At 32.5% G+C, this 25,759-nt stretch overlaps 2 protein-coding genes across 3 annotated transcripts; one reads left to right on the top strand and one right to left on the bottom strand.

Annotated features, from left to right (window-relative positions):
• The first annotated feature begins 275 nt into the window (after nt 1-275).
• On the top strand, nt 276-8,123 carry LOC145631571 (putative membrane-associated kinase regulator 6). 2 transcript variants are annotated; one of them, XM_081683679.1, is made up of 3 exons: nt 276-481; nt 4,261-4,423; nt 5,647-8,123. In XM_081683679.1, the coding sequence occupies exon 3, from the start codon at nt 7,103-7,105 to the stop codon at nt 7,778-7,780; it is 678 nt and encodes a 225-aa protein (XP_081539805.1). In that variant the 5' UTR covers nt 276-481; nt 4,261-4,423; nt 5,647-7,102; the 3' UTR covers nt 7,781-8,123. The 2 variants fall into 2 exon arrangements, with proteins under 2 accessions (XP_081539805.1, XP_081539806.1); XM_081683680.1 differs by lacking the exon at nt 4,261-4,423.
• Nucleotides 8,124-19,933: 11,810 nt separating this feature from the next.
• LOC145631570 (S-type anion channel SLAH2-like) lies at nt 19,934-23,381 on the bottom strand. Its single transcript, XM_081683678.1, has 5 exons — nt 23,158-23,381; nt 22,340-22,507; nt 21,746-22,243; nt 20,866-21,636; nt 19,934-20,751 (listed from the first exon to the last, which is right to left on the bottom strand). The coding sequence occupies exons 2-5, from the start codon at nt 22,493-22,495 to the stop codon at nt 20,326-20,328; spliced, it is 1,851 nt and encodes a 616-aa protein (XP_081539804.1). The 5' UTR covers nt 22,496-22,507; nt 23,158-23,381; the 3' UTR covers nt 19,934-20,325.
• Between the last annotated feature and the right edge of the window lie 2,378 nt (nt 23,382-25,759).

Below are 25,759 nucleotides of genomic sequence, written 5' to 3'. Positions count from 1 at the left end.
ACCCTGTTATGCGCGCGTCTGAGTATGTTATTTTTGCTGATTTGGCAGCAGGTCACACCGTGTGGCTTGCTGCACCAAAAAGGCTCTGAAAAAATATATATAGTGAATAATAATTATTGTTGTGTATAGTCGTCTACTTTTACGAACACTTTTGAGCACTTCTTCAGCTAGCTTGTACTCCCTCTGTTCCGGAATAATTGAGACAAATTCACAAACAAACTTTTTAACTCTGTATACTAAAATTTGAGAATCCAAGCCAACAACTTAGACAGAAGAGTTCGTTGGTGAATTTAATATCCAACGGCGGGTGCAGGATGGTTTGCAACCGCGCATTACTGTTTTTGGCGCGAATTATTGTCTATCTCCCTTCTCATACATTTTCGCCCAAAATTTCTGCAACATAACAATCTCACCTGCAATTCAATGGCGATTCAAATTCATCCATCTCTTCGATCATTCCTCTTAACGTCTTCAGAGTATCGTGAGTTTTTCTAATCCTTCGAATCAATTATTTATTTATTTTTATATAAAAGTTGATCTATAATTTAGGGTTTCTATACAATTGAGCCTCCGATGTTGTCGATTGGGTTTTAATCATGCTTATTTGACTTGCATTATTGAAATTGCTCAAGTTTTGTGATTATAGTTTGATGGAATTAGTAATTTAGGGTTTCCCCTTTTCAATTTTTCATTTTAGGGTTTACTTGATGACTTGTTTTGTTGTAATTACTGATTGATTACAACAATTTTATTGGTTTACGTTCTTCTAAAGCTTGTTTTGGTACAAATGTTTTGTAATTGTATTCACTCAATGAGTATTGGGGGTGCGATTTGCCACTCTTGCCAATTGTCTTCTTTTCCAATTGAGAGGATAAGTCATTTGTTAGGGTGTAGTGCTATAATTGTTGCTTCTTTTTTTTCATTTAAATTGAGAAACTGTTGATCTTAAAATAGGAGTATGAGATGGTTGATGTAGTATTGTCATGAAATTGAACAAGCTCTTATCTGCGGCCGAATTAAGGAGGGTGTGGGAGGGGGGCTGCTTGTTTGGGTGTGGATTTAGGTTGGAATTCACCACTTTAAGCTCATACATTTCGACATTGAACGGTTTAGAAGTGTTTTGAACTTAAAGGTAACCTTATTCTTCCATCTTTATTGTTGAGGAATATTGATCCTTTTAAGTCTATTAAATGAGACGGTGATCAATTGAATTTCTTATTTTCTTTGTTTTGATAAGTTAGTCTTTAGTCTTGTGGGTGTGTGTGTGTGTGAGAGAGAGAGAGAGAAAAAGAAAATTGAGGTGGTGATAATAGTATATGTATGTAGTTTTGTTCATAGGTTTTGCTGTTAAAGATTTGGTATGAATGTATGATGCTATTGTAGCTGCAAATGAGCAATTCCCAGGCTGGCATAGATGTGTGATATAAGGGTTTGGTTTTTCTTATAATTTCTTGGCTAGAGTTTGAGGTGATCTACATAGATTAGATAGGTTTGGGACCCTAGAAAATGAAATAGTTTCTTGGACTCTCATTTTTTATTGATGCCTTTGAATCTTTGATGGAGTATTAGGGTATACCTTTGGGTACTAAACTACTAAACATAGGATTCCGAGAGATAATGGCATTTAATGGAGCATTTTATTGCATTCATGACTAGTGTTGAATTACTATTGTGTGCCCAATGTCTGTGCCATATGTACCATACAATCACATTGTGTATTCTCTTTATGAGTAAGGTGTTGTCTCACCTGTTTAGTCTTTCACTGTGTTTGTGCTTGGAAGGTGGGACTTAATAAATAGTATGCCTCGTTTTAGGTGGGCACTTTTATGGCTATCACCTGAGTATCCATTATTGATGCTAGTTTAGTCATTTAAGACGTTTGTTTAGTTTGTCCAATGGGTTGTACCATGTGCATTGTACTGTTTTATCGAAGACCAATTGAATTATAATACTGCTATGTGGGGTGACCATCAAATCTCTTGTAACTTAATATAGTGAAGCCCATTTAGATCTAAACTATCCTTGGAACCATCTTGAACTCATTAACTAATGGAGACAAATCAAAGAAAATAGGGAAATTCTCTTTGGTAAACTCCAACTTTTTCATTTTCTAAGTGGTAAACAAAGTTTTATAAAATTATCTTTGGTAAACTCTAACTTTTTATACTTATTACCTATGACATTAATTATTATATTTTATTAAAAATTTAACTATAGTTAGGTTTTTTTTTAACAATAGTTAGGTTTTTAATTATTTTTAACAATTTAAAATTATACTAAAATTAAAAAAATCAACCACCCCTTCCCCCGGCGGCCGGCACCCCTACCAAACCCCCGGTGCCGACGACGTCTGACCCGAAACCTCTTACCCATCCCGACATCTCCCAAACCACCACCTCTAACCCCCCACTAATGAGCCACCTTAGCCCAACAACCTCCCCACAACACCCACCTAGCCTCCTCGCCACCACCGACGCCTGACCCGAATCCCCTTCGCCGGCAGCCCAAGTCCCCTCCCCTAGGCCCACGTCGTCGCCGCCCAGCCAAAAATACCACGCGAAACCTTAAAACCCCAAAATCGAAGCCCTAAAAATCGATTTTGGGGCTTTTAATTTTGGGGTTCGACGTGGTGTTTCAGAGGGTGGAGATGGTAGGGGGAGGGGCGGTTTGGGTTCGCCGGTGCGGGGTTGAGAGTCTGGACACCGGTGGTGGGGAGGAAAGTGGTTTTCGAGGGAGTTGTTGGTTCATGTCGGGGAAATGGGTTTGGGTTTTAGGGGAGTGTGGAGGTGTCATAGGTAGAGGAGAGGGAGGAGGTAGGGGTCGCCGGAGTTAGTGGAGGTAGTTCGCCGGTTTCCGGCCGCCGGCAAGGGGCTGGGTTGGGGGAGGGGGCTGGCAGTGGGTTGGAGGAGGGGTTGGTTTTTTTTTTAAATTATTTTTTTTTTAATATTTTCAATATAATTTTAAAAATAAAAAACTAACTATAGTTAAGGAAATAACACTTATCAATGGTAAACAATAATTTGGGTTTACCATTGATAATAAAATTTAAGAATGTTTACCACTTAGAAAATGAAAAAGTTGGAGTTCACCAAAGAGAATTTCCCAAGAAAATAATCAATTCAACAGAGCATAAGATTTTGATCTATCCTTTCAACTGTATGTGGTAGAATAATGTTGTAGGTAAGAATGTAAGATTCTTTTATGTTTCATGTTTTGGTCTCAAATTTCTTTCACATACTTATGTACAGGCTACCAATTAGATATCAGCATTTATTCACCAATTTCAATTATTTTGTCTTCTATAGCAAATTAACATTCCTTACAAATAAAGGCCTAGCTGTATGAGATCAATGTAGATTAAGCTTGATCTACATTTCTGTAATGTTGCAGTTTTGCGATGAAATCCATGCAAATCTGTTCCACAGACTAGACCCCTTATGTAATATGAAATATATGATTATGATTATAGAAGCTGTAGGCAGAAGCAATGAGTTATAGATAGACTGGGTACAGGCAATTCAGAAAGTTGACCAAAGTCCTCGCCTTTTGTAATTTTGCGGGAATCATCCACTTTTCATGTTTTCTCTCCTTCCCTTTCTTTTTTTTTTAGGCAAGATGGCTTGGAGGTATTTCTCAGGAAAGCTAATGCTCCAATCATAGTATTGTTTAATTTATGTTACTTTGATCTAAAATATGTAACGAATTAAGTAATTTTTGCTAGTCTGCATTACTCGCAGTGGATACTAGATTTAAGTGTCCTGTAACAATACCCTGTCGCTAACTTTTTCTGTTACATTGTCCTTGGTTCTGAAGTTCCAAAAAAAATGTCATTTGTCTGTTGTAATTTTTTCCTCAACCCATGATTGGTGTCAAGTTCTTTGACAGTCAAAGAAATTACAGTGAAACAGGCATTTACTGGGATCTCTTCTGATCACATATCTGTCCTGTTGTTTTTTATTACAGCTTCCTGTGAAAGTAATGGCTAACGAGAATGCGTCTACCAATCTGATGATTCTACTGTTTAAGTTGTGTTGCTTGGAGTCTTCATTTCCTCTCAAAGATTTGTCTTACAAGAAATCGGAATTTTGATGCTTATTGGACCAAAAGAACGTAAAAGTTCCATAAAAGTGTCTGCATCTGACACTTGAAATTTAACTCTGTCCAACACTGGTTCCGGATTTGAGTAATAGCATGTGGCAATCAGACTAATATCTTAGTGTTATAGTTGATCCGCTGACTTCTTATATGGTGTCCCGACAGGCCGACAGAAACAATAATGTGATATTCAGAACATGAGCTGCAGCCTGCAGTAGTTTAAATGATGTTATTATGAGAGTTTCAAGAAAATCGAGGACCACTGACATGAAAAATCATTTGTGACAAACATACCTTTCTGACAGCCATGAAGAGAATTTATTGAGAGGTATATATCTTGGTAAACTCAAAATGTATTCATGTTACTACTGTCTTTCTTTCACTTGCTCCCTACCTGTCTTAAACTTTTTAATTCACCCGTCTTACCTAGGATAAGAACTAAGAAGTTACCTGGGTGCTTTATCTTCTTTAACTCTTTTCCAGCAGAAATGGCTTTAATCTGGGCCTTATTTAGGTTGCAACCTATGACTTCATCTAGGTCATTAAGTGTAGTTTTTAAGATATTGTATGAATGTTTTGATGTACTCTAAATCTGTAAATTTTATGTTATGTTATTGATATAAGAGCATCATGAGATGTATATATTTTGAATCACTTTCTCTTTCTGGTCCTTAATTACCTTGGCTACTGTTCTCCTCTTTACTAGACAAGTATGGGACCCTTGTCTTCTGATTTTGCTGTTCTAGGTTGGCTTTGAGATAGAAGCTAAATATTTTGGCTCCACTTTTATCTCTTGTACGTATTCCTTTTATTTCTTTCTTTGTAAATTGAGAGCATAAGGGTAGGGATTACACTCGTAAGGAAATCTATCTTGTGGATCAAATCTTAAGAAGAACAGCCTTGTGGATGTGAAATTCTGAGCTCTGATTACCAAGAGTATTTGATATTTTCCGCCTTTCATTTTCAGATATGTCTGTACAGTGTTAAGTGTAAACATTTTTAAAGACTCGCCTGCAGATAAAATGCCAACTCATGTTAATGTCTTCTTTGCGTCTCTTATTTGTACTGACCTTTAGTACCTTCTTTTATCTCGGGAGGGGGATGCGGTGTTTGGCTGTACACAAGGACAACACTAACGACAATGATTTAGTATAGATTGAAGGTGAGGTTCTGAGGAAGTTCAAGTATGCAATCTTGTCCTTAAAAATATAAAAACTGTATTAGAGGAATATAGGAGAATGTGGGGAGCATAAGAAATGGCTTAGGGATTTTATGTGCCCGCTAGATTACCTAAACCACTTATTTAGTTGTTTTCTTTCTAAATTGGGTTATTTAGTTCTTACAACATATTGTTCACGTTGATTGTTGTAATGGCCTAATTATTATCAAAATTTGACCATTCATTTTCAATTTAGCCTCATCAATTTGTGATCTAGTTGATAACACTACAAATTTCGATTACTGCTCAATATTTTGAAAGGTTACTGCTCATTTTTAAGCCTACATTTGATTGCTTTTTAAATATTCTACCTAAAACACCATTACTTGCAGGACATTGTATGCAGCCGTCCAAGTTCCAAGTTCCAAGTTCTGCTGCAGCAGTTGGGTTTTTACAAATGTAAGATAATGAGCTCATTCTCTTAAAATTGCTCTATTATTCTCTCCATTAAAAATATTATTAGAGTACCTGAAGTTATGATTATAACAAAACAAAGGCAGGTGGCTCAAGATCAACTTCTTTGTTCAAAATGGAACAGAATGTACCTCTTTAGGAAAAGTTAAAAGCATAGGACTTGATAAAATGCTTTATTATTTTTTTTTTCTGGATGAGAAAAGTGTTTAAAGTATCATTTGTAGCATGCATGAACCTGTTCTCATAATCCCTAATCACTGTTATGCCTTTTTCTAGATTAAGCTATAATTAAAACCTTTAAGTGGCTGTATGGTGCATGAACCTAATTCAAGTTCTTCAGACTTTTACTACTTCATACTAAGGCCCTGCTCTCTTCTTATTTTTGCTGAAGTGAAACAAGTGATTGAACTTAATATCTTTTTACTGGTTAAAATTGATTTTTACTTGTCAACACTGATCTTTACCAATTCAAACTTATCTTAATAATTTCCTTAATTATTTGCTCTTTGGAGTCACTAAGTTCACTAAACTTAGGCCATATTCTCTTCACTTGATAGCTACTGAGTTTATATTATTTGCCTAACTTAAATCATTTTTGTTGAACTTAAGTTATTTTTTGCTAAATATATATTATTTTTACTAATTATAACTCATTTTTGCGGAACAATCTTATTTTATTTTATTTATTTATTTATTTATTAACTTAATGTATTTTTACTATACTAAAATTGTAATAATTGAACTTAACTATGAGGGGAAAATCCAAGTTTATCTTTGAGATGAATATGTAAATATATCTCCTCTCACAACATAATGTTTTTCTTTTATTTTTTTAAATTATAAAAGTGAAATAATAAAGTGACACAAAAATAAATGCATAAAGGTGTAAGAGGAGATAAAATGAAATGTTAATCAACTGGGGATCCTCCAACTACGAGTACTAAACATTTTTTTAAAGGTGAAGAGAACATAGGCCTAGATAGATTTACATCATATTTTTTTCTTAAGGTGTATTAAACACCTATACTCATTTAAATTTCATGTGGAGTAGACTTCGTTAGGAAAACGTGACAGAACTGAATATAAATTGAAAAAGTGACAATAAACTAGAGATGCTGGGAGGGTTACATCTATTGTGGCCTTTGTGGGTACATGTGGGGTTGCTATATTCTGTTTCTTTTTCCTTTTCCTTTTCGAATCATTAAATATCGTTGTCTCTTGTCATAACACAGTCATAATTTATTATATGCTCTCATTGTTTGGTGTGGGTATATATATATGTCCTAGATGCATTTCAGAATGCAGAGGTCAGGCAACTGCTTATATATATTACAAGTATAATTCTGTCTTCTGTGTTTAGTTATTTTTTGCAGTATGGCCATTGTTGAATCATCCCAACCTCTTTCTATTGAAAGCTTTTCCTACAGTTGGCTGATAAACCTAAAACCTTCCCTTGAAAGCCTCAGTGAATCCTTCAGAGCTGCTATGGATTCATCCGATGAATCTTTTTTCATCGAGATGGACCCAAACATGCCGGCTTCAAAGAGGTTTAAGAAACTTGACAAGGATTTTGATTTTAATCTTCCATTCTCGGAGCAAACTACGGCTGCCATTGTACATGCCGATGAGCTCTTCTGTGATGGCCTCCTCATGCCTCTTGTTAACTCATCAAGGAACAAAGCATATAGTGATTCAAGTCCATGTGCTTCTCCTTTGTCAGAATTTCAGAACACAAACACTGCTTCAGGTGATCGTAAGATCCGTTGTTCTTCCTTGAGAAGGTGTAGGAGCTTATTGTCCAGGAAGATGTTTGAAAAATATTTGTACTTTATGTTCCCATTATTGGAAAAATTGAGATGCTGCAGATCAAAGTCCAAAATTAGAGCAGCTGATGATGGAATCTGGGTGAAGAATAAGAGCAGTTCATTTTCACCACAAGCATCACCTCGAACTAGTGTAGGTTCCTTCCCTGGTGACATGAGGCGGTCTTGTGATTCCGAGAGCTCAATTAATGAGGCGGTTCTTCACTGTAAAAAATCATTTGGTATGTAATTTTAGAGTTCTTCAGTATTCTTGTAGTTATGTAATGACAGGTTTTGTACATAGAGAAGGAACCATAATACCGTGATGATAGAAACAAGTACCATATTACCGAGTACTAAATTTTACAATTTTGCAGATAAAGGGAATGAGAGGTTGAGAGATGTCTGTGTTCTCCCTCTCATCCCCTCCATGTACTCTCCCTTTCTTTGCTACCAGTATGGTGCAACTTAATGTAGTGGTCCTGTTATGGGACGAAGAAAAAAGAGAATATTCATCTATAAGAATTTCCTTTTTATCTTCTATTTTTCCCTTGTGACCTAAACAATAGAAGAATATTGCAATTTTGATGATATATTGTATTGATTCGTATTATTCCAATTTTATCGGATGTATGTCTTTATAACATCGATATCAAAATACCGTTTTACATTTCATGGTAGCAACTGGGTTTCTCTATTTGTTCCTCAATAAACAAAATATTGTAAATTTTCTGTGTGTGATATGTATTTGTGATATGACAGTTTAACATGAAGATTGTCTCACCATTTTTTCCAGTTTGGGCCTATAATTTCAATATAATGACAATAATTATATCATTATTTGGTACAGCCTGTAACTAAAATAACAAAATTATTCCTTGTAATATCATTCAAGTATACAGACTCCTTGCTGTTCTCGTGGTGTGTCTCTAACAATTGGGCATTGCTTAACATTTTGCCCCATAACATAATTTCATTGCTTGAAACACGAGTTTATGAATTGAATTGAATCATTTGGTAACATTTTGAATTGAGTTGAGCTCAGCTCGGCTTGATGAATTAGGTTAAGGTATATTCAGTTCAATCTATTCTTATCGAGATCAACCTCGAAATAACCTCACTCAATCAAGTTTGAATCAATCCTCCTCCGTACAAAAACAAGCTCAACCCGTACAACGCTTCAACTAGTTGAGAGTTTTGATCTTGTCTTCCTTTTATTTTAAACGTACTGACCCTCAATTCCTAGTCAAGTCTAGCTATTGTAGGAACCTCTACCAATCCTTTCCAACCAACCAACCAAAAAGAGATGAACATGGATGAGGTGGGGCAAAAATATTATTCTTTTTCAATTCTTTGCTATATATAATTAAATTAAAATTCGACGAAATTGCCTTTAATATTTCGTGATCGGTCTCATATCATAAGTCACGGCACAAAAGTACACCGTATACTATATACTATTAATGCATATATTTATAACAATTATTCTTGAGTAGGTTTTTAGTTGCTTATGTCATAAAATTCTTCCCTTTTTTGTGAGGAAAAAGATGGGGTTTATACTTCATACAAAACTTAAGAGATGGTCCACTATGATGATATATCAAGCAAATTAAGGGAAGCATCCAAACAAAGGAATCCTTATCTTCTCCTAGTTTTTTAAGATATGTTTCGTCTAATTCTAGCCATTCATCATCTAATTATGCCTTTAAATTGGGAGTTTATGTATTGTATTTATATATTCCTTTCATACATAATTCATTACGTTGTATATTAATGGAGAATAATATAATGCAAATCAACTATAATGTAATTAGACTATTCTTGCTATATTTAATAGTCCAAATACCATGAGAATTACTATATGCAATCAAAACTGTATAAACCTTGACAAAAAATCTTTACCATTAAATAAGAAAGAACACATTATTTTGAACACAAACTCTTAATAACACCCGGTTTACACTAAATTAGTGTAAATCGGGCTAGGCTAGGCAACTTCATCACCGAGAAAAATGATTTTGAGGAGAGAGAAAATGATTTAACAGCGAGGTGGTCGTCAATGGAGAGATGATCGAGGATTATGAACAGGAGTTCTTCGTTGAGGAGGTCGAAGGGGTTGTTGTTGTTCTCATGCTTCATCGATTTCGCCATTGAAGAATTGAAGGAGAGAGAAAATGGAGGAAAGTAGAGGGAGAAGTACTGTATGTAGTTGCTAATTGTAGAAGAAAAATGGTTGAATTTTGAGGAAAGTGAATACTCCTATGATGGAGGATAATTATATTGAATTGTATTGTTGGGAAGAAGGTGGTAAGGGCAGACTATAATTGATTTCGCCATTAAAGGAGAGAGAAAATGGAGGAAAATACTTGCTAATTGTAGAAGAAAAGGATAACTTTTTGATTTTGATACTCTGTTTTTGTGGGAAAAAAAAGGTCACTTTTGTGAAGAAAAAAAGGGTCACTTTTGTGTAAAAAAAGGGTAACTTTTGTGAAAATATAGGTCACTTTTATAATAATAATAATAAAAAAAGGTCACTTTTGTAAAAAAAAAAGTGTCACTTTTGTGAAAAAAAAGGGTCACTTTTGTGAAAATATGGGTCCCTTTTGTAAAAAAAGGTCACTTTTATAAGAAAAAAGGGTCACTTTTCGTAAAATGTTCGATATATAATAAAATTATTGTAAATCGGGTGCATGCAAAAGGTTTTGTTTTTTGAATAGAATAAGAAAGAACATATTATGGAGTATTATAATTGTTTTGATGTTAATTTAAACTATCAATCTAAAAGTGAAGGATAACTCAAGTGATTAGAGTCTTCCTCCCAGTTCTAGAAGATCTTAATATTAATTTTCACCCCACTCTTATAGCTTTCTAAACACCCAAAAAAAAAAAAAAAAAAAAAAAAAAAAAAAAAAAAAAAAAAAAAATTAAAACTACCGGTCTTTTATAATTTTTCTACGTACAAAATTTTAAAATTGTTAATCAAATAGATTCTAGCATTAAAAATTCCAAACCTTGGTCTAGTGTGTATGGTAGTTATACAAGACAATATACAGCGTTACAAAAAATATACTTTGTATATATTTATCATTTAATTTATTGTTTATTTGGTAACTAGTGTATTGCACTGATAGGACTATAGGAGTATGAAATACTATACTTGTATAAGACATGATTTTAGAAAAATAGAGTAGGTGATGCATAAATTAAACATCTACGAATTTAATTTTATTTTTGAGGGGAGCATATACGTAGTATGTAAGGCAGGATGCTCCTTTCTCCTCCTTTTGTTTCTAATATAGACTCATATTTTAAAACGAGTATGCATTAAATAATCGAGTTGCCCCCCTTTTTCTTTCAATATAAATCATCATCAAATTGATATGTACTACGATTATTTATGTATGAATTGAGGTCGATGCTTGACCCCAACATACATGTTTAAATTCTCATTTGAATTATAAAGTTGTGCTCAATTTGAAAAAGATATTTTTGAATAAAATGAATTTTTATTTATTTATTTATATTTTTTTAAGAAGGATGGATTGGAATATGGAACCATGGAATTGAATGAAACTTGTGTAATTTATCCCCCATTTAAATAAATACATTTTATTAGTTTAAATACTAAGTTAAAATCTTTAATGGAAGCACAATTATATTATTTTTTCAAACAAATTGCAGTTGAACTTGACAAGTTTATTTCTTGTTTTAATGTATATTTTAAACTTGGATTAATGTACATGAGTTTTCGGTTAAGAATAAGATTGAATCGTTTTGTTTGCTTTGAAACTTGAGAGTATGAGAAACCAAAGGTAAAAGGAATGGAAGCATACAATTAGTCAAATAATTAGGAAGAGAAGACAAAAAAAAAAAAATTTATGAATTTGCTTTTTTATATAGAACATTTTTAACTATATGATGAACCAACCAACCATAGACAAATTTGAACGAGCAAATTCTTTGTAAAGAATCGCGTTTCACATAACGTATTATGTTCAATTCATTCAAATTTTTACTGTAATATATAATATTATGTGTACGTGTTATTATAACCCTTTTTATTACTCATATTTCTTTTAACATAAAAACATTTTCCCTCTTCAAATTCATTGATCTAAGTTGAATCCTATCCATTATTGCATTGATCTCATAGTGAATCTTACAATAAATGAAGTCATGATATAAAAATATTAGTTACTCGTATAGTTTTACTTTTCCAACTTAGTTTACTATTCTCATTACTTAATTTACTTCAATATTCTAGTTATTGATATTATTGCGTGGGAAAATCTTACGAAGTTTCATATTTTATATCACAAATTAAATACAATGGTCCCTCACTAAAATCAGGAAAAAAACAATTTTCTTCATCTTTTTCCAATAAATTAATTTAATATATAATTATATAATGTGGAGTAACAAATAAACATCACAAACTTAGAAAATAAAAATAAAAATTTAAAACAAGCTAAGGGGCCTTCTCTTCCCGACATAGGCAAATGGGATAGAGGTTGTATTTCTTGAGCTTGAATTTGAAAGAACAGTGATATTGTCACATGTCTTTTAGCGAGATAAGGAGACATAGACAAACGTTGCTACCATATATTCCAAAAATCCTTGATAATGTCTCTTTTGTTTGTCTTCTGGAATCATGATACGTACTCTCTCTATTCCTAAATAGTACTCCGATCTGTATTATTATATGGCTATACGCGTATATTATAATATGCTAATCTAAAACTAACAAGAATCATCTTATTGTTATGATGTAATTATTGAAACTAATCAAAACATTGTATAATGTATTAATATTATAAATTAAATTACGTATAAAATGTGATTAATATGAAATGGAAAAAGTATTTTCTCTAATTTCTTTACGTATATTGATTTCTTCTAGTTGAAAATCATGAAAGTTAGGGACCGATAACAAAGTTCTTTATATTCCACCACTTGGAGCCCTAATCCATCGTAATAAGGCTAGGTTTACGGGGGACCAAAACCTTATAATAGTTATAATATTTAGTCGTACTTGTACTTTTGCTAGATTTGTTGCTAACATTAATTTGCTAGTCACTATTGTTTACAAAAATAGTGTGTTTATCATACATATATGTCCAAGATGAATAAATAAAATTGTTCCTATTGCTTGAATATGTGGAGTTCTTCAAATGAAGCTCCAATTATACCAACAACTAATGGTCCCTAATATCATCAATGTCCTTGACAAATTGATAGAAATTCTCAAGGGTCATTGAGGGAGAATTAGGTTTTCTAAATTGGTACGATATTTTATTAGAAGATGAATACTCAATAGCTTTATCTCTTAATTAAGTGACAAATTACTCGAGATGGATATATTATCGTGCAATATTTGATTAATTAGCAATTATAGTGCGTCCTAGTAAATTGACAATCTTTCTTGTTTGTCTTGATTTGATCGTACAAGTGTGTATATATTCTCAATAGATGTATATGAGTAGATTTCGTATTAAATATAACTCTCTCCGAAAAGCCTAAATTCTAAAAGATTTATATTGCATATTAGTGTCTGTTCACTTCAGCTTAATTTCAGTTTAGTTCAGTTCAACTCTAATTAGTTCAGTTTGGTTCAGTATATAGCTCTAATCAGTTCAGCTCCTAATTTCCTTCTCTCATAAAATATTCATTTTACAGTTCAGCTCACCTCAATAAATTTGAACAGACCCTTAATAAAACTGGGATTTTGAATAACAAATTAAAGTTACGATCAAGAATATTTAATTTATCTCCGTTCAGTCACTTGTCTTACATAATATGGTAATAAATATCATTATAAGATTAAAAAACGTAAATTATATTCATCTGTATACGAAGTATGTTGTTAGTAAGAGTATTGTAATGTATTGGTAGCTAAGGACAAACACATCATCTTGAACCCTAGCATGCAATACTGAATTACTGACTTACAGATTGATCGAAGGAATGAATTGAATGATCTTAATACGGAGTAAGTGAACATCTTCTTGTAATTGAAGTATTTTAGGGAACACAAAGAATTTTTTAATGAGAGAAAATTTAACATCAAAGCTAAGGCTTTTATTTTTTTTTTTTTTTTTTATTGCCAACTTAATAAATTGTTTAGAATTCGATGCTACTATATTTAATATTGGATATTTCCGTCAAAAAAAAATGTTGGATATTTTGTAGAATATTTAGTCAAATTTTACACTGCATATGTAAATTGTAGACGAGTAGACCTAATTGATATATTTAATATCAATTGCGAATATCAACCAGTCAATCAAAGTCTTAATTTCATAAGTACTAGTTGCATATATTTAAAACAAATTTAAATAGGATGAAATTAAAGTTAAATAAGTAACCTAATTTAATAAATAAAAGCGGTTTTATGGTGAAATTAAAGTTTATTATAGGTATTTTAGACTAAACAAAAAATGCGTGCGCGTCTACGTGGCAAAAGGAATAGAGGCCAGGGCAACCAATAACGTGTGTACGTAGTTTAGTCGTGAATAAATGTTATTACCCTAAGAGCATTCCCAACAATGAGCAAAAATTGGTTTCCTCATTCTCTCTCTACCCACTTTCTCTCTCTTTTAACCCATGAGCATTTTTGTAATCATATTTTTATCCCACCAATGATCAAAAAAAAATTCTTCCTCATTCTCTCTCTAGTACATCTTCTCTCTTACTTTTACTAATATCCTATTATATTTCTCTCTACTATATTATTTTTAATTCTTTTTTTACTTGCATTGTGGACCCCACATGATTACTATTCATCTTAAAAAATGCTCATCCTATGAGCAATTTTCATTTTGCTCATGAGCATTTTTCAATATGCTCATTGATGGGGAACATCTTCTACCATTTTTGCTCACCGTTTTTGCTCATGAGCAAAAAAATGCTCATTGATGGAGATGCTCTAAGAGTCTTTCAAAAAAATAGAAACAATTAGAAACTGATAGAGCATAAAACATATTTCTAGGCCTCAACCAAAAGCTAACCAAAAGGTTAAACTGATGGTTGAGACCCAAAAAATGTTTTATACTCTATCAAAACCCCCTCACAAGAAGAATCCCTAAAGCAAGAGTCAAAAGAAAGGATGTGTTAGTATAGTACAAAGTAAATTAAAGACGAATATTTCCAGAGCGAGTGTGGCATTCATACTATCACTTATAAGATAGCTAACATTTATAATTCAGTTTGTTGTTCTGTTTGCTTCTCAATAGATGTATGTTTAATTTCTCTCAAGTTGTTAAGGAGACTGGTCAGAGTTTGTTCAGATATCGACAATAATAATGTGTTCTATTTGCTACAAAATCATACAAACCAGCTAGCTAGGTTTCTATGATTCTATCTCAAGTATTTGATCAACTGAACAGAAACTTGTTAACACCTTACATCTATCTACATTCATGATCGTTCATTATTATACTTGGAACACAGAATACTCGAGAAGTTGGCAAAGGACCAAAATGAAACACGTACGTAATAATTAAATAAAAGCAGCATGATTTGCCAATGATATATCAACATACTTGTTGTATATAATATGTTGGTTTTTTCTCTTCGTCTAGCTTCTATCTGATTTGACTAATCTTTGTTTGTAATCTTTTTACGAATCTAGTGAGTCGCTCTTCTTATAAAGTTAAAGACAATCATATACTATACGTATATATAACTCGTAATATAGTTAAAGCATATATTATAATTTAATTTGCATAACTTTAAAGGTTCTCTTCGAAAACAAAAGGCTGCTGAAGTGTTGAATATGACACTCACAAAAAAGATTGTTATATTCAGGGCTTGTTCACATTTACTGAACTGAGATGAAGTGAATTGAACTGAACTGATTGGAGCTGAACTGAACTGAACTGAACTGAACTAAGCTGAAATGAATATTTTATGAGAGAGGGAAATTAAGAGCTGAACTGAACTGAACTGATTGGAGCTGAACTGAACTAAACTGAACTGAACTGATTGGAGCTGAATTGAAATGAACTGAAATTAAGTAAATGTGAACAGGCCCTCAGTATCTATCTGTTAAAGGCATATGCCTCAGCTAAAGGGGGAATTTCCATGCAATCAAAATTCAATTACCATAAATATTATGGTTATTTAGAAAAAAAGTAGTTTAATAGGGCCACATAGGACTTGATTATGATATTTAGCTAGCTAGTTAGTGTTATTTTTCTCATTAAGGCTCTGTTGTCTACACCTCGATAGCTAATACATTCAATAAAAGTTAATTGGTTCAAATAATAAGCTAACTTAATATATATAATAAATGTTAAAAAGTTCAAATTAAATAAAATTAGGGTTGATCGATGGGTTCAAGTTTGACAAGATAATTGTCAATAAGTTTATATAAGATAAATTCAAAACTAACAAAATAAGTAAAATTCAGGTGCTGAGAACACTAGCTTATTAACCTATTAGTGTTTTTAAATTTGAATTATTGAATATGTTGGTCTTGACTTGATCTTGAATACGGCTAGTCACATCCAATTTAATTCATGGCATCAAGGAGGCTAGTTATTTAAGCATGTTAATGTATGTTACAGGTCACCACGGCACTTAAGAATATAAAAACACCACAATTCACCCCTCGATAAATATAAGTCACCACATATGTGATCAATCAACAAGTTATATAGCCATCAACAATGTATTAAGTCATTCGTTTGTTCAATCGAAAAAAATGGTCTTTGATCAGCTGAACAAAGGTTATTAATGAAGTAATATATACTTTAATAATCAAAACTTATTTATCGTGATTTGATAACATGATTATAGCCTTTAAAAAATTACCATGACACTTCATGACATTATAATATATTATATCGACCAATGCAATTTTTGTTTATAATCCCTTAAATTCTTCGCATTATTGTGGTGACTGGTGAGATAAAAACAACTAATACGTTAATTTTCGCTGTTATTTGATTAATCTTGACATTAATTTTTCAAATTAAGAGTGCCTCACTGCATGCCAAGATATCAAATCCAAACGTTAATTACGTCCAAGCTACGAAATTCATTCATGAAAAGACAATATAATCACTAAAATTTTACAACAAAATTCAGCTCAAATAAAACAAATTAACCAAATTCGTCATTGGGCTGGACCAGTAAACTGATTTGGCATTTCAACCTTATATGAGCCGTAAACATTTGGTACAGTTCAACATAAAGCCCATAAAAGTCACACTTCCAAAAAATTAAATACAAGTAAATAAATATATAAATAAAAGTTGACAAATCATTTCAAGCCAAATTCCAAAAGAGAAACCGTATTTTCATTTGTTTTCACTCATTTTATTGTACTTGTACAGTTGTATGGTCTAATATATCGGTGTTGATTATGACGATACCTAGCTAGCTAGATTATGTCACATGTCAAATTAAGATTTAATAAGAACCTTATTTCAATTCATATTCTACATGAGATCTAGTAAAGGAAGATATGAAATTTGATGCTATGCAAAAGTAATTGAAGGGACAATTCTTGAAATAGCATGGATTTAGGTGGACGGTTGGAGAGATATGCACGTAAAGTTTTTTGGTGCATATATGTCGACCAAATTTGTTTCGAAATGTTGATATCATCTTTTCAGTACTTAATACTGTATCAATAAATATAGCAAGCGCTTTCATAATATCAATTGCGTTTTCTATTGAGATTCAACTAACTATACAGCCACGTAGTTTTTCCAATGTGATTCATCAATTGATTGTGAATACATTGCATTGTTTGTTTGATTCATTTTGTAGTTTTCTACAATTAAGTATTGAAACTAAGCTAATTTCCAAAATTGTGTATTCCCATGGCAAAAAATTAAAGAAAGAGGTCAATATAAAATACTATTGAGTACAATTATATGGCTAAAAAAGCATGCAATAAAGTATAAACCTACCACATTGGGCTGTAGCATGCAGTAACCTAAAGATGGGTTGTACTTCACGTTACAGACATGAGTCGTAAACCACTTGGTGCGGATGGTGCAATGCAACATGCAAATCCCATTTCTAATTACTCGCACGTTGAAAAAGTTGTCAAATCACTAGTTATGTAGAAAATCATTAGCTAATAATTATACCTTTGAAATCCAAACCATGTCATTCCAAAAAAAAAAAAAAAAGAAAAAAAAAAGAGTACTAGTATATAAAATTTTAGGAAAATGATATGTAAAAAGTACTACTCATAATATTTGATAAAATGAAGCATTTATTAAATTGATTTACACGTAAATTTATGATGAATTTACAAATTATTTTCATTTTAGGAAGTATAATAATGTCTAGCTTAAACATAGCCCTAAGGGCATGTATAACATTACCCAAAATTTTAAATCTCTGATTATTGTATTTATATAAAATTAATAAATAATGTTGTATTGAAATTTAAAATTGACGAATAAGAATTGAGATTTAAAGTAGAATCTAAAGCAGAATCATAATTGATTGGATTGAGTAGACATATTATGAGGAATAGAAGATGTATTAATTTGTTTCACACATCAAAGTAATAAATCTTAATCTTATGTCATATTCAATAAGAAAAGGAGAAATGATGGTTCATTAAGTGTAAGTTTGTTATCATATAAAGCTTTTTGATTAAGACAATTCTTCAAGTGATATATATCAACGTGATACTTTCGTAAAATGAACAACAAAGAAGTTACTGGGTAGGAAGATTGATGTCTATTACTGCATCAAAAAAAAAAAAGAATTGATGTATATTAGCGTGTGAAAGTCTAATAGTAGCACCAATCGTTAGAACATTTCATCATTCTTGTTGTATAAGAGACATGTGACCCATAATACAACACAATGTGTTGTCGCGTATATGTTGAAACGTGTCAAAGTTATTTTGTACATTCAACAATATACTTTCAATTAGTTACATTGACGGTGCTGATATTTTATTTGTGCCATCATATGTACACTTAATAGATTGTAGCTTAATTTATCGATTTATCATATTTTTGTGTCGTGAAATTCGTGATGCTAGTCCATACTAAGTCACATATCAACAAATTTTCTCACTAACTTGTGTAAAATTGTCCATGTTGATTCATCAATATAATATCTAAGGATATTTTTCGTCAAAAATAAATAAAACGTAAATGTGTTGGGTTGGTCCAAAAGACATAGCTCATACTCTTGGGCTTGAGCCTTGTGCAGTTGTGCTATAATATTTAGTAAATGTGTTGGGTTGGTCCAAAAGGGCCTATTCAAAACCCATATTATTTCTGAAATTTGTATTTATTTTTAACAAAAAGAAAAAGAAAAAATAAAACGTTGAAAAATGTACAAGATGATTTTTTTGGATTGGACAGTCCCAACTCAAAGTGGATTCATGGCTTCTACCCCAATTTATAAAGCAACATGCTTACGTATAATGATTAGGTACAGATAATAAGGATAATTAAAATTGACTAGCAAGACGTAATTAGATTGTTAATGTATGCTTAGGTACACGTAATCATAGGATATAGTACATTTTTTTTATTATTATACATTTTTGATAAGGTTCAAATGATCAAATCATGTGTTATACAAGGAAAATATTTTCCCCTCATCTGCCAACTATTAACCAATTCAATACTTCTAATCTTGATAATGATGATAATATTACTATGACACAAGTTATATCATACAATAATACAACAACATGCATATTGTTTTGTCAATCTACAGTTGTGCTAGCGCACATTTTTTATTATGCACCTAGATACACATATGCCCGATTGAGACACGCACCATGGTGTAAGAGGTGACTTGTGCGCTGATGCACGGGCCAAAATGTGATCAATTACACTATGAAAATATTGGGCTCAGCTCGAGTGATGCACTTTTATTGTTCTTAAAAATAAAAATTTAATTTTTTAAAAAAATAAACTTTTGGACTGGTGGTTTGGCCCACAGTCACTAGCCTAGTGGACTACAGTATTTTGCTTAGGCTAGCCCAATAATCAAGCACTCAAGCCCAACTCACTGAGCTGTCCACCTCTAACTATAAGTAATTAAGTATGAACTGATATGGTGGTACATTAGCAACTTCTCTTTGATAAACTTGGGTGTATGTAGTAGAATTTACAGACCAAGCGCACCAACCCAATCAATTACAAAGTACAAGTAATGGTACCTTCCCTTAGATATATGCATATGTTCTTGAACACTCGAACAAGCAAGTCGTGCGCATGATTCCACGCACCCACACATCAGTGTACTATGTGTGTGTAGCACAAATCAAATGTTACATCATGATGCGATTGCAAAACACAAATATTAATGGGTATAAAAGGATCAGAATTGGTTTGCAATTTCGCAAAAGTAGTAACATGAACAAATTTGACACAAGACTTAAAGCTAGGCTCTACATTTGTTTTGTCAAAAAAAAAAAAAAAAAAAAAAAAAGGCTCTACATTTGTTTGAAGATCTTGTTCATACTATTATGTAAAGTTTTTCACTACAACCTGGAGGAAAGACACCTTCCTTCTAAGTAATAAAATAGCTTCAAGATCCTTCTCTTATCCTCACCTCTCTTCATAATCCTCTAACTCTTTGTACACAATGTACAAACCGAAAATTATTTATATACTTAATTAACAAGATCAACTCATATATTAGTAGCACATATTATTAAGCCTCTGTCTCAATACTTGGCAGTGTTAAGAGAATTCATTGGCTCTGTTGCTGAGTGATGAAGCTTAATCCGATTTAACAACGTGTTTAGTCCCTTGCTCTTCATCATTTGACTGACCGAAACATATTGCAAGACTATTTCTAGACTTCAACATTTTCCTTTTCATTGCTTTTAGGAGGTTCAACAGAAGCTTCCAAGTCATTATTCCCTTCAGCATTGACAAACTTTAGGTACTGTTCAATGTCTTTAGTGTCTGAGCTACCATGTCTCAAGTGTGGAAACCACCTCTTACGCGATGCCTTAACTGGCCTGTCACTGATGGCAATAGCAATGTCATTAGGGAACAGGTTCCGGAACACAAAGGCGTGGAGGAGAGTAGACACAAGTAAGGATGTGACTACAAGTGTAGATATCGCGGTTAGGATCAAGGCCAAGGTCCGTGTTACCCAATTTGTTACTTCATTAGAGTACTTTAAGGTAGCAATAGCTGCTCCGGTCATAGGAAATGTGTAAGCCCACCACGCCAATGAGAATGTAAATCCTCGGAAGAAATTGATCCGAACAGCCTGTTCAAACATACAAAGGACTTAAAATGTTAAGTTACTAGTCACCAAAAACAGAACAAAATTAGCCTAAATTAAACTTAACATTTTGTTGACAGGACTAATAGATAAACTTACCAATGAGAAGTATAGGAAGAGGGCAATAAAGTAAGCAATTCGCGATCCATAATCAAAAGAGCCTTGGATCTTAGCCCAAGCCATGGATGCAACACTAGGTGCTGCAACAAAGAGGAAAAACACAGGGTGAAGCTCCTTAGGAAGTGTCTTATTAGTAGGAAGACGTTGGTAGAGAGTCACAAACAAGACGGTGTAGTGAGCCATGCCAACGGCGAAGAAGAAGATAGGTCCTTCCTTAAGACCCATAGATGCACCCAACAATGCACCAACAAAGTTGCCAACAACAGATAAGTGGTTCACAGGGTTAGCCACTTTGGAGAGCCTTCGTTGCCCCCCGGACATCCACTGGCCGTAGATCTTAAGCTCGAGGCACAAAAATGGGAACATTAGCACATACCATAGTGATTGATGAAGGTCTTTAGTCACCGATGCAGGGCAACCAAGGGCTAGGAAAAGGAGCGATATGAACGGAGCAAAGAAGAAATTCACCCTGATTGGATGGTAATACTCACGACGAACAGCCTCGAAGTAGAAGATCAACTTCAATCCATAGATAATGGCAACTATTACTACCAATGCAATGGAGATTGTCCAGAGTATCAAGTTTACCAAAGGGCTAACTTTGAGGAAACTTGTGGAAGACGAATTCGCAATGGTTTTCCACAATATGGCTTGGCTACTCACACCAAGACATATACCAAATGATGCAATAGGAAATCTAAGAAGAAATGGCCACGTCTTGTCATCCGGGAGCATCAACTCCTCTGATGGCTGCAAAAAAAAAAAAAAAAAAAAAAAAAAAAAAAAAAGTTAAACTTATAACCTCGTTACATCTTCTAACATGGTATCAGAGCCATTAAAAAAAAAACTAAAAACTCACCCGAAGAGTATCCAACTCGGGCCCTTCTAAGGCATCAAAATACCGATCCACAGGCATAGCCTCGCCGTCTGCATGATCACGAGGCTTACGTTCCTGCTGAGGCTCAACCGGTTTGCCTCTAAGTTGCGATAACGACCTCTCGAGTTTCCCTGACCATGTCTTAAAAGAATCAAACCTCACATCCTTAAGACGTTCGACATGAGGATTCCTTGGCATGGGGCCGGAATACTGAGAAGCACTCGCACTTGACCTCGCACCCTCCGCATAAGTTGCCGCTCTTGGCATTGGTTGCGAATAAAATTTGGCCTCAGTATTTGGTTCAGTGGAAGGCGAACCATGTGGAACAACTTTGGATGAAACTTCTTGAGGTTGATCATTAAAATAAACCTTCTTTGGTGTTTGTGAACGACTTCCTACTGGTGTTGCTGGCATACTTATTGAAACAGAATGAATTCTTTCTGCTTCATTCATATTTTGCCCAATTATTACTTCACTTTCCTGTTTTTTTATCAGAACATATAATAAATTAATTAATACAATTACATCTTAAATACTTGTATATATTATTAGTACAAGATTAATATTAAAACTTACTCTGACAATATTTTGTTGATCTGTTGTAATCTTATCAATGCCTTCAATAGTATCAAATCCTTGAATTTCCTTAGATGATATAACAGTAAACAAAGTTGGAATCTCAATTTCTTCTGGTTTCGGGTTCGATCCCGGGTGCTCGCCGGCCTTCTCCATCACCAATTCTGACTGCAAATTAAGGATTTCTTTTAATCAATCAACAATACTCACTAGAATATTCCATACAAAAATAATTAAACAAACTAATCAAAAAATGTAATATGAACTAGTATTGAAAAGTACATTTATACCTGTACCTAATAATAATTAAAACTCTACCAAAAACTGGTAAACAAAATATGAATCACTTGCTTAAAACCCAGTTGCTTAATTTGATTAGCTACTTATAAATATTAATTAAGATGGATGCATCTAGAAAAGTTTACACAATTACACCTACTGTTTACTTTAAATAAATTTGTAGCAGTTGATTTTGACTTGGCTGCTTTGCTTTTTTTTTTTTTTTTTTTTTTTTTTTTTTTTGGTTGGGATTATCATTTGATAAACATTAATACTCATAATCCGTTCATATTGTCTGCTAATATGGTATCTAAATAAGTAAAGGTAAAGAAGCACGGCTAAATCTCGACCTTACATTAGAATGCACCAATGTACAATAACTAAGCCGCGAAAAAAAGGTAAAAACATTATACGGGAATAAATTCATTAATTGAAAGTCATACGACCACACATCAAATATGGTACACCTGCATGTTGCGTAAGTACTGAAAAAACATGTTATTGCATAAACATTAGATGTGATTCAAAATAATTCTTACCTGAAATCTGGAAAATCTGAAACGTTGTTCAAATCTAAGTGATGATTTTGTACTTGAACCAAAATTTATGCCGCGATCTTAGCCTTAATGTTTTTGTAAAAATAAGATAGTATATTTTATCTTTTTCTTTTGGGAAAATGAATAAAATTGAGAATATGTAAAGAGTAGTAAACAAAGCCAAGCTGTATTCTTGGTTTTGTTGGTAGAGCATGTGCCTTAGATTGAGAGGAGTGAGTAATATATATAGCCTACAATTTGTGGGAGATTTTATTTTTTCGACGAAGTTACGTCAAAGGTACTATTTTTTTTATGTATATAATATAGTTTTATTTTGTTTTATATGACCCTGACGTGTATTTATTTATTAATTTTGAAAATATGTGTTTAACTTAATTATTTATCTGATTTTGAAGTGGCAAATCAGGTAAAGAAAATGGTGACAATATATTTGCAAAGGTTATAATCTGGGATTTTTTGTTAGGTCAGCAAAATTGTTAATTGTATAAATAAATTATTATATACTCCATTGATAATTGATTGGTGTAAAATTAGTGATTACTATTGGGATACTAACCTCCTTGTTAATGGGAAACTTTAGAATAACGGTTTATTAGAAAATGAGGGTATAGTGGTTTTTTATGCGTGAAAATAAGTGGTATGTTGGTCATTTTAATGGTTATAAATAAATGAAAATTGAAGAATATAGCCTTATATTCGACAAGTTTATATCTCATCAATACTAAGGGTCTGTTCTGATTGACTTAACAGAGCTTAATTGAATATTTTATGAAAGAAGAAAATTAAGAATTGAACTGAACTTATCGAAACTGAATTAAACAGAAAATAATCTGAAAAGAGTACAGGCCCTAAATACATAGTAAAAAACAATTTTTTGTTAATTTTTTGTTACTTTTTATCGTCCTACTTGACATATAAGACCAAATAAAGGACGTAATAAAACAAAATTAAACCATTAAATAACAATATAAAGAGGGATTTAGTTGGGTCATTTGAGTGAAAAAAGTGAGGTTAAAGTTGAAACAAATTAATAAGTTATTGACTCAAACCAAAAAAAGATGTCAAGTAAAAAGGTGAAAAAGAAAATGTTTCAAAAAAAAAAAAAAGGTGAAAAAGAAAAGGGGTCACTCATTCAATGAATATTTCCAAGTGACTTTGTTCTACTATCTACAAAGTTTGTGCTATAGAAAGAAAGCAAGCCTTGCTCAACTTGTATTGAGCAAACGAGCACAACACTTATCAATAGACAGATATATATACTCCTTTTTAGTACTTGTATATATTTTTAAATTGTTAAATTTTCACTATATTTTTCTTTAAGACTAAAATTACAGTCATATACTACTTCTGTTAAATATTAGTTACAATTTTGAAATATTTTATATCTCACAAATATTACCCCAAACTTGCAACTAATATTTACCCCAAACTTGCAACTAATATTTAACGGAGGTAATAAAATACATTTTTTACTTAATTGAATTTATATCACGGAATACGTTGGAGAGGGTAAAATGTATTGACAAGCCACTGTGTTTAGTTTAACTAAAATTACAATGTTGCATAAATTCTTGTTTATACTAATAAAAAATATCATATAAAGTATATATTTCTTTGTTGAAGGGAGTATAAAGTGTTTTTAAAAACTAAAAAAAAGTGCTCTCATATAATTAATTCACTAAAGAGACGACACAAGCAACCATGTATATACTGATGTACATCCTTAGGGATATACTCATACACGTAAAAAATTAAAAAAAAATAATAATAATAAAAAAAAAGATACATAGAACTGAAAATATAGAGTACAAATAAACAAATCCCGAATACAATGATATAAGCATCATTTTTTCATGCTAATAAAAAGTATTATAGCATACATTCATTTAATTTTACAAATCTAAAAAGCAATGCAATTAGAATGAAGATGATCGAGGTGACGAGATGAGATGATAATAGTAGGTTGTAATGTTTTATGGTCGACAAATTAGGTATACCATGGATATGACGTGCAAAATGCAAACTTTTTATTTTGAGTTTTGGGAGACAAGAGTTTAAAGTGCAACTTTATTTTCTTGAGAATTGCAAAGTGCAAACTTACTTGTACAAAAAAAATAGGGAAATTTTCTTTGGTAAACCTAAATTTTTATACTTAATCAAATTAGGTATACCATGGATATGACGTGCAAAATGCAAACAATTTTAATTTTTATTATCAATGGTAAACCTAAATTTTTATACTTAATCAAATATAACATTAATGATTAAATTTAACTACATATTTAACCATAGTTAGTTAGGTTTTTTTTTTACATACTTTAAAAATATTTTTTATAAAAATAAATAAATAAATAAATAAAAAAACAAACAAACAAACCCTTCACCTAGCCACCAGCACCACTACCGGCGGCCAACCCCCAGCCGGAACGCCTGGCCTCCCCACCTTCGACCAGCGATGTCCGGCCTCCCTCACCTCTCGCACCTCCTCTCTTTCCCTTTTCCCCCACCGCCGCTCGCCCCGCACGTTCTCTCTTTCCCATTTCCCCCACCACCGCCGGCAGAAATTCGACCAAAAATCACCCAG

This window comes from Chenopodium album, chromosome 5 (genome assembly GCF_948465745.1).
Source record: "Chenopodium album chromosome 5, dcCheAlbu1.1, whole genome shotgun sequence".
NCBI classification, from domain to species: domain Eukaryota; kingdom Viridiplantae; phylum Streptophyta; class Magnoliopsida; order Caryophyllales; family Amaranthaceae; genus Chenopodium; species Chenopodium album.
This window is presented reverse-complemented; position numbering and strand designations above follow the sequence as displayed.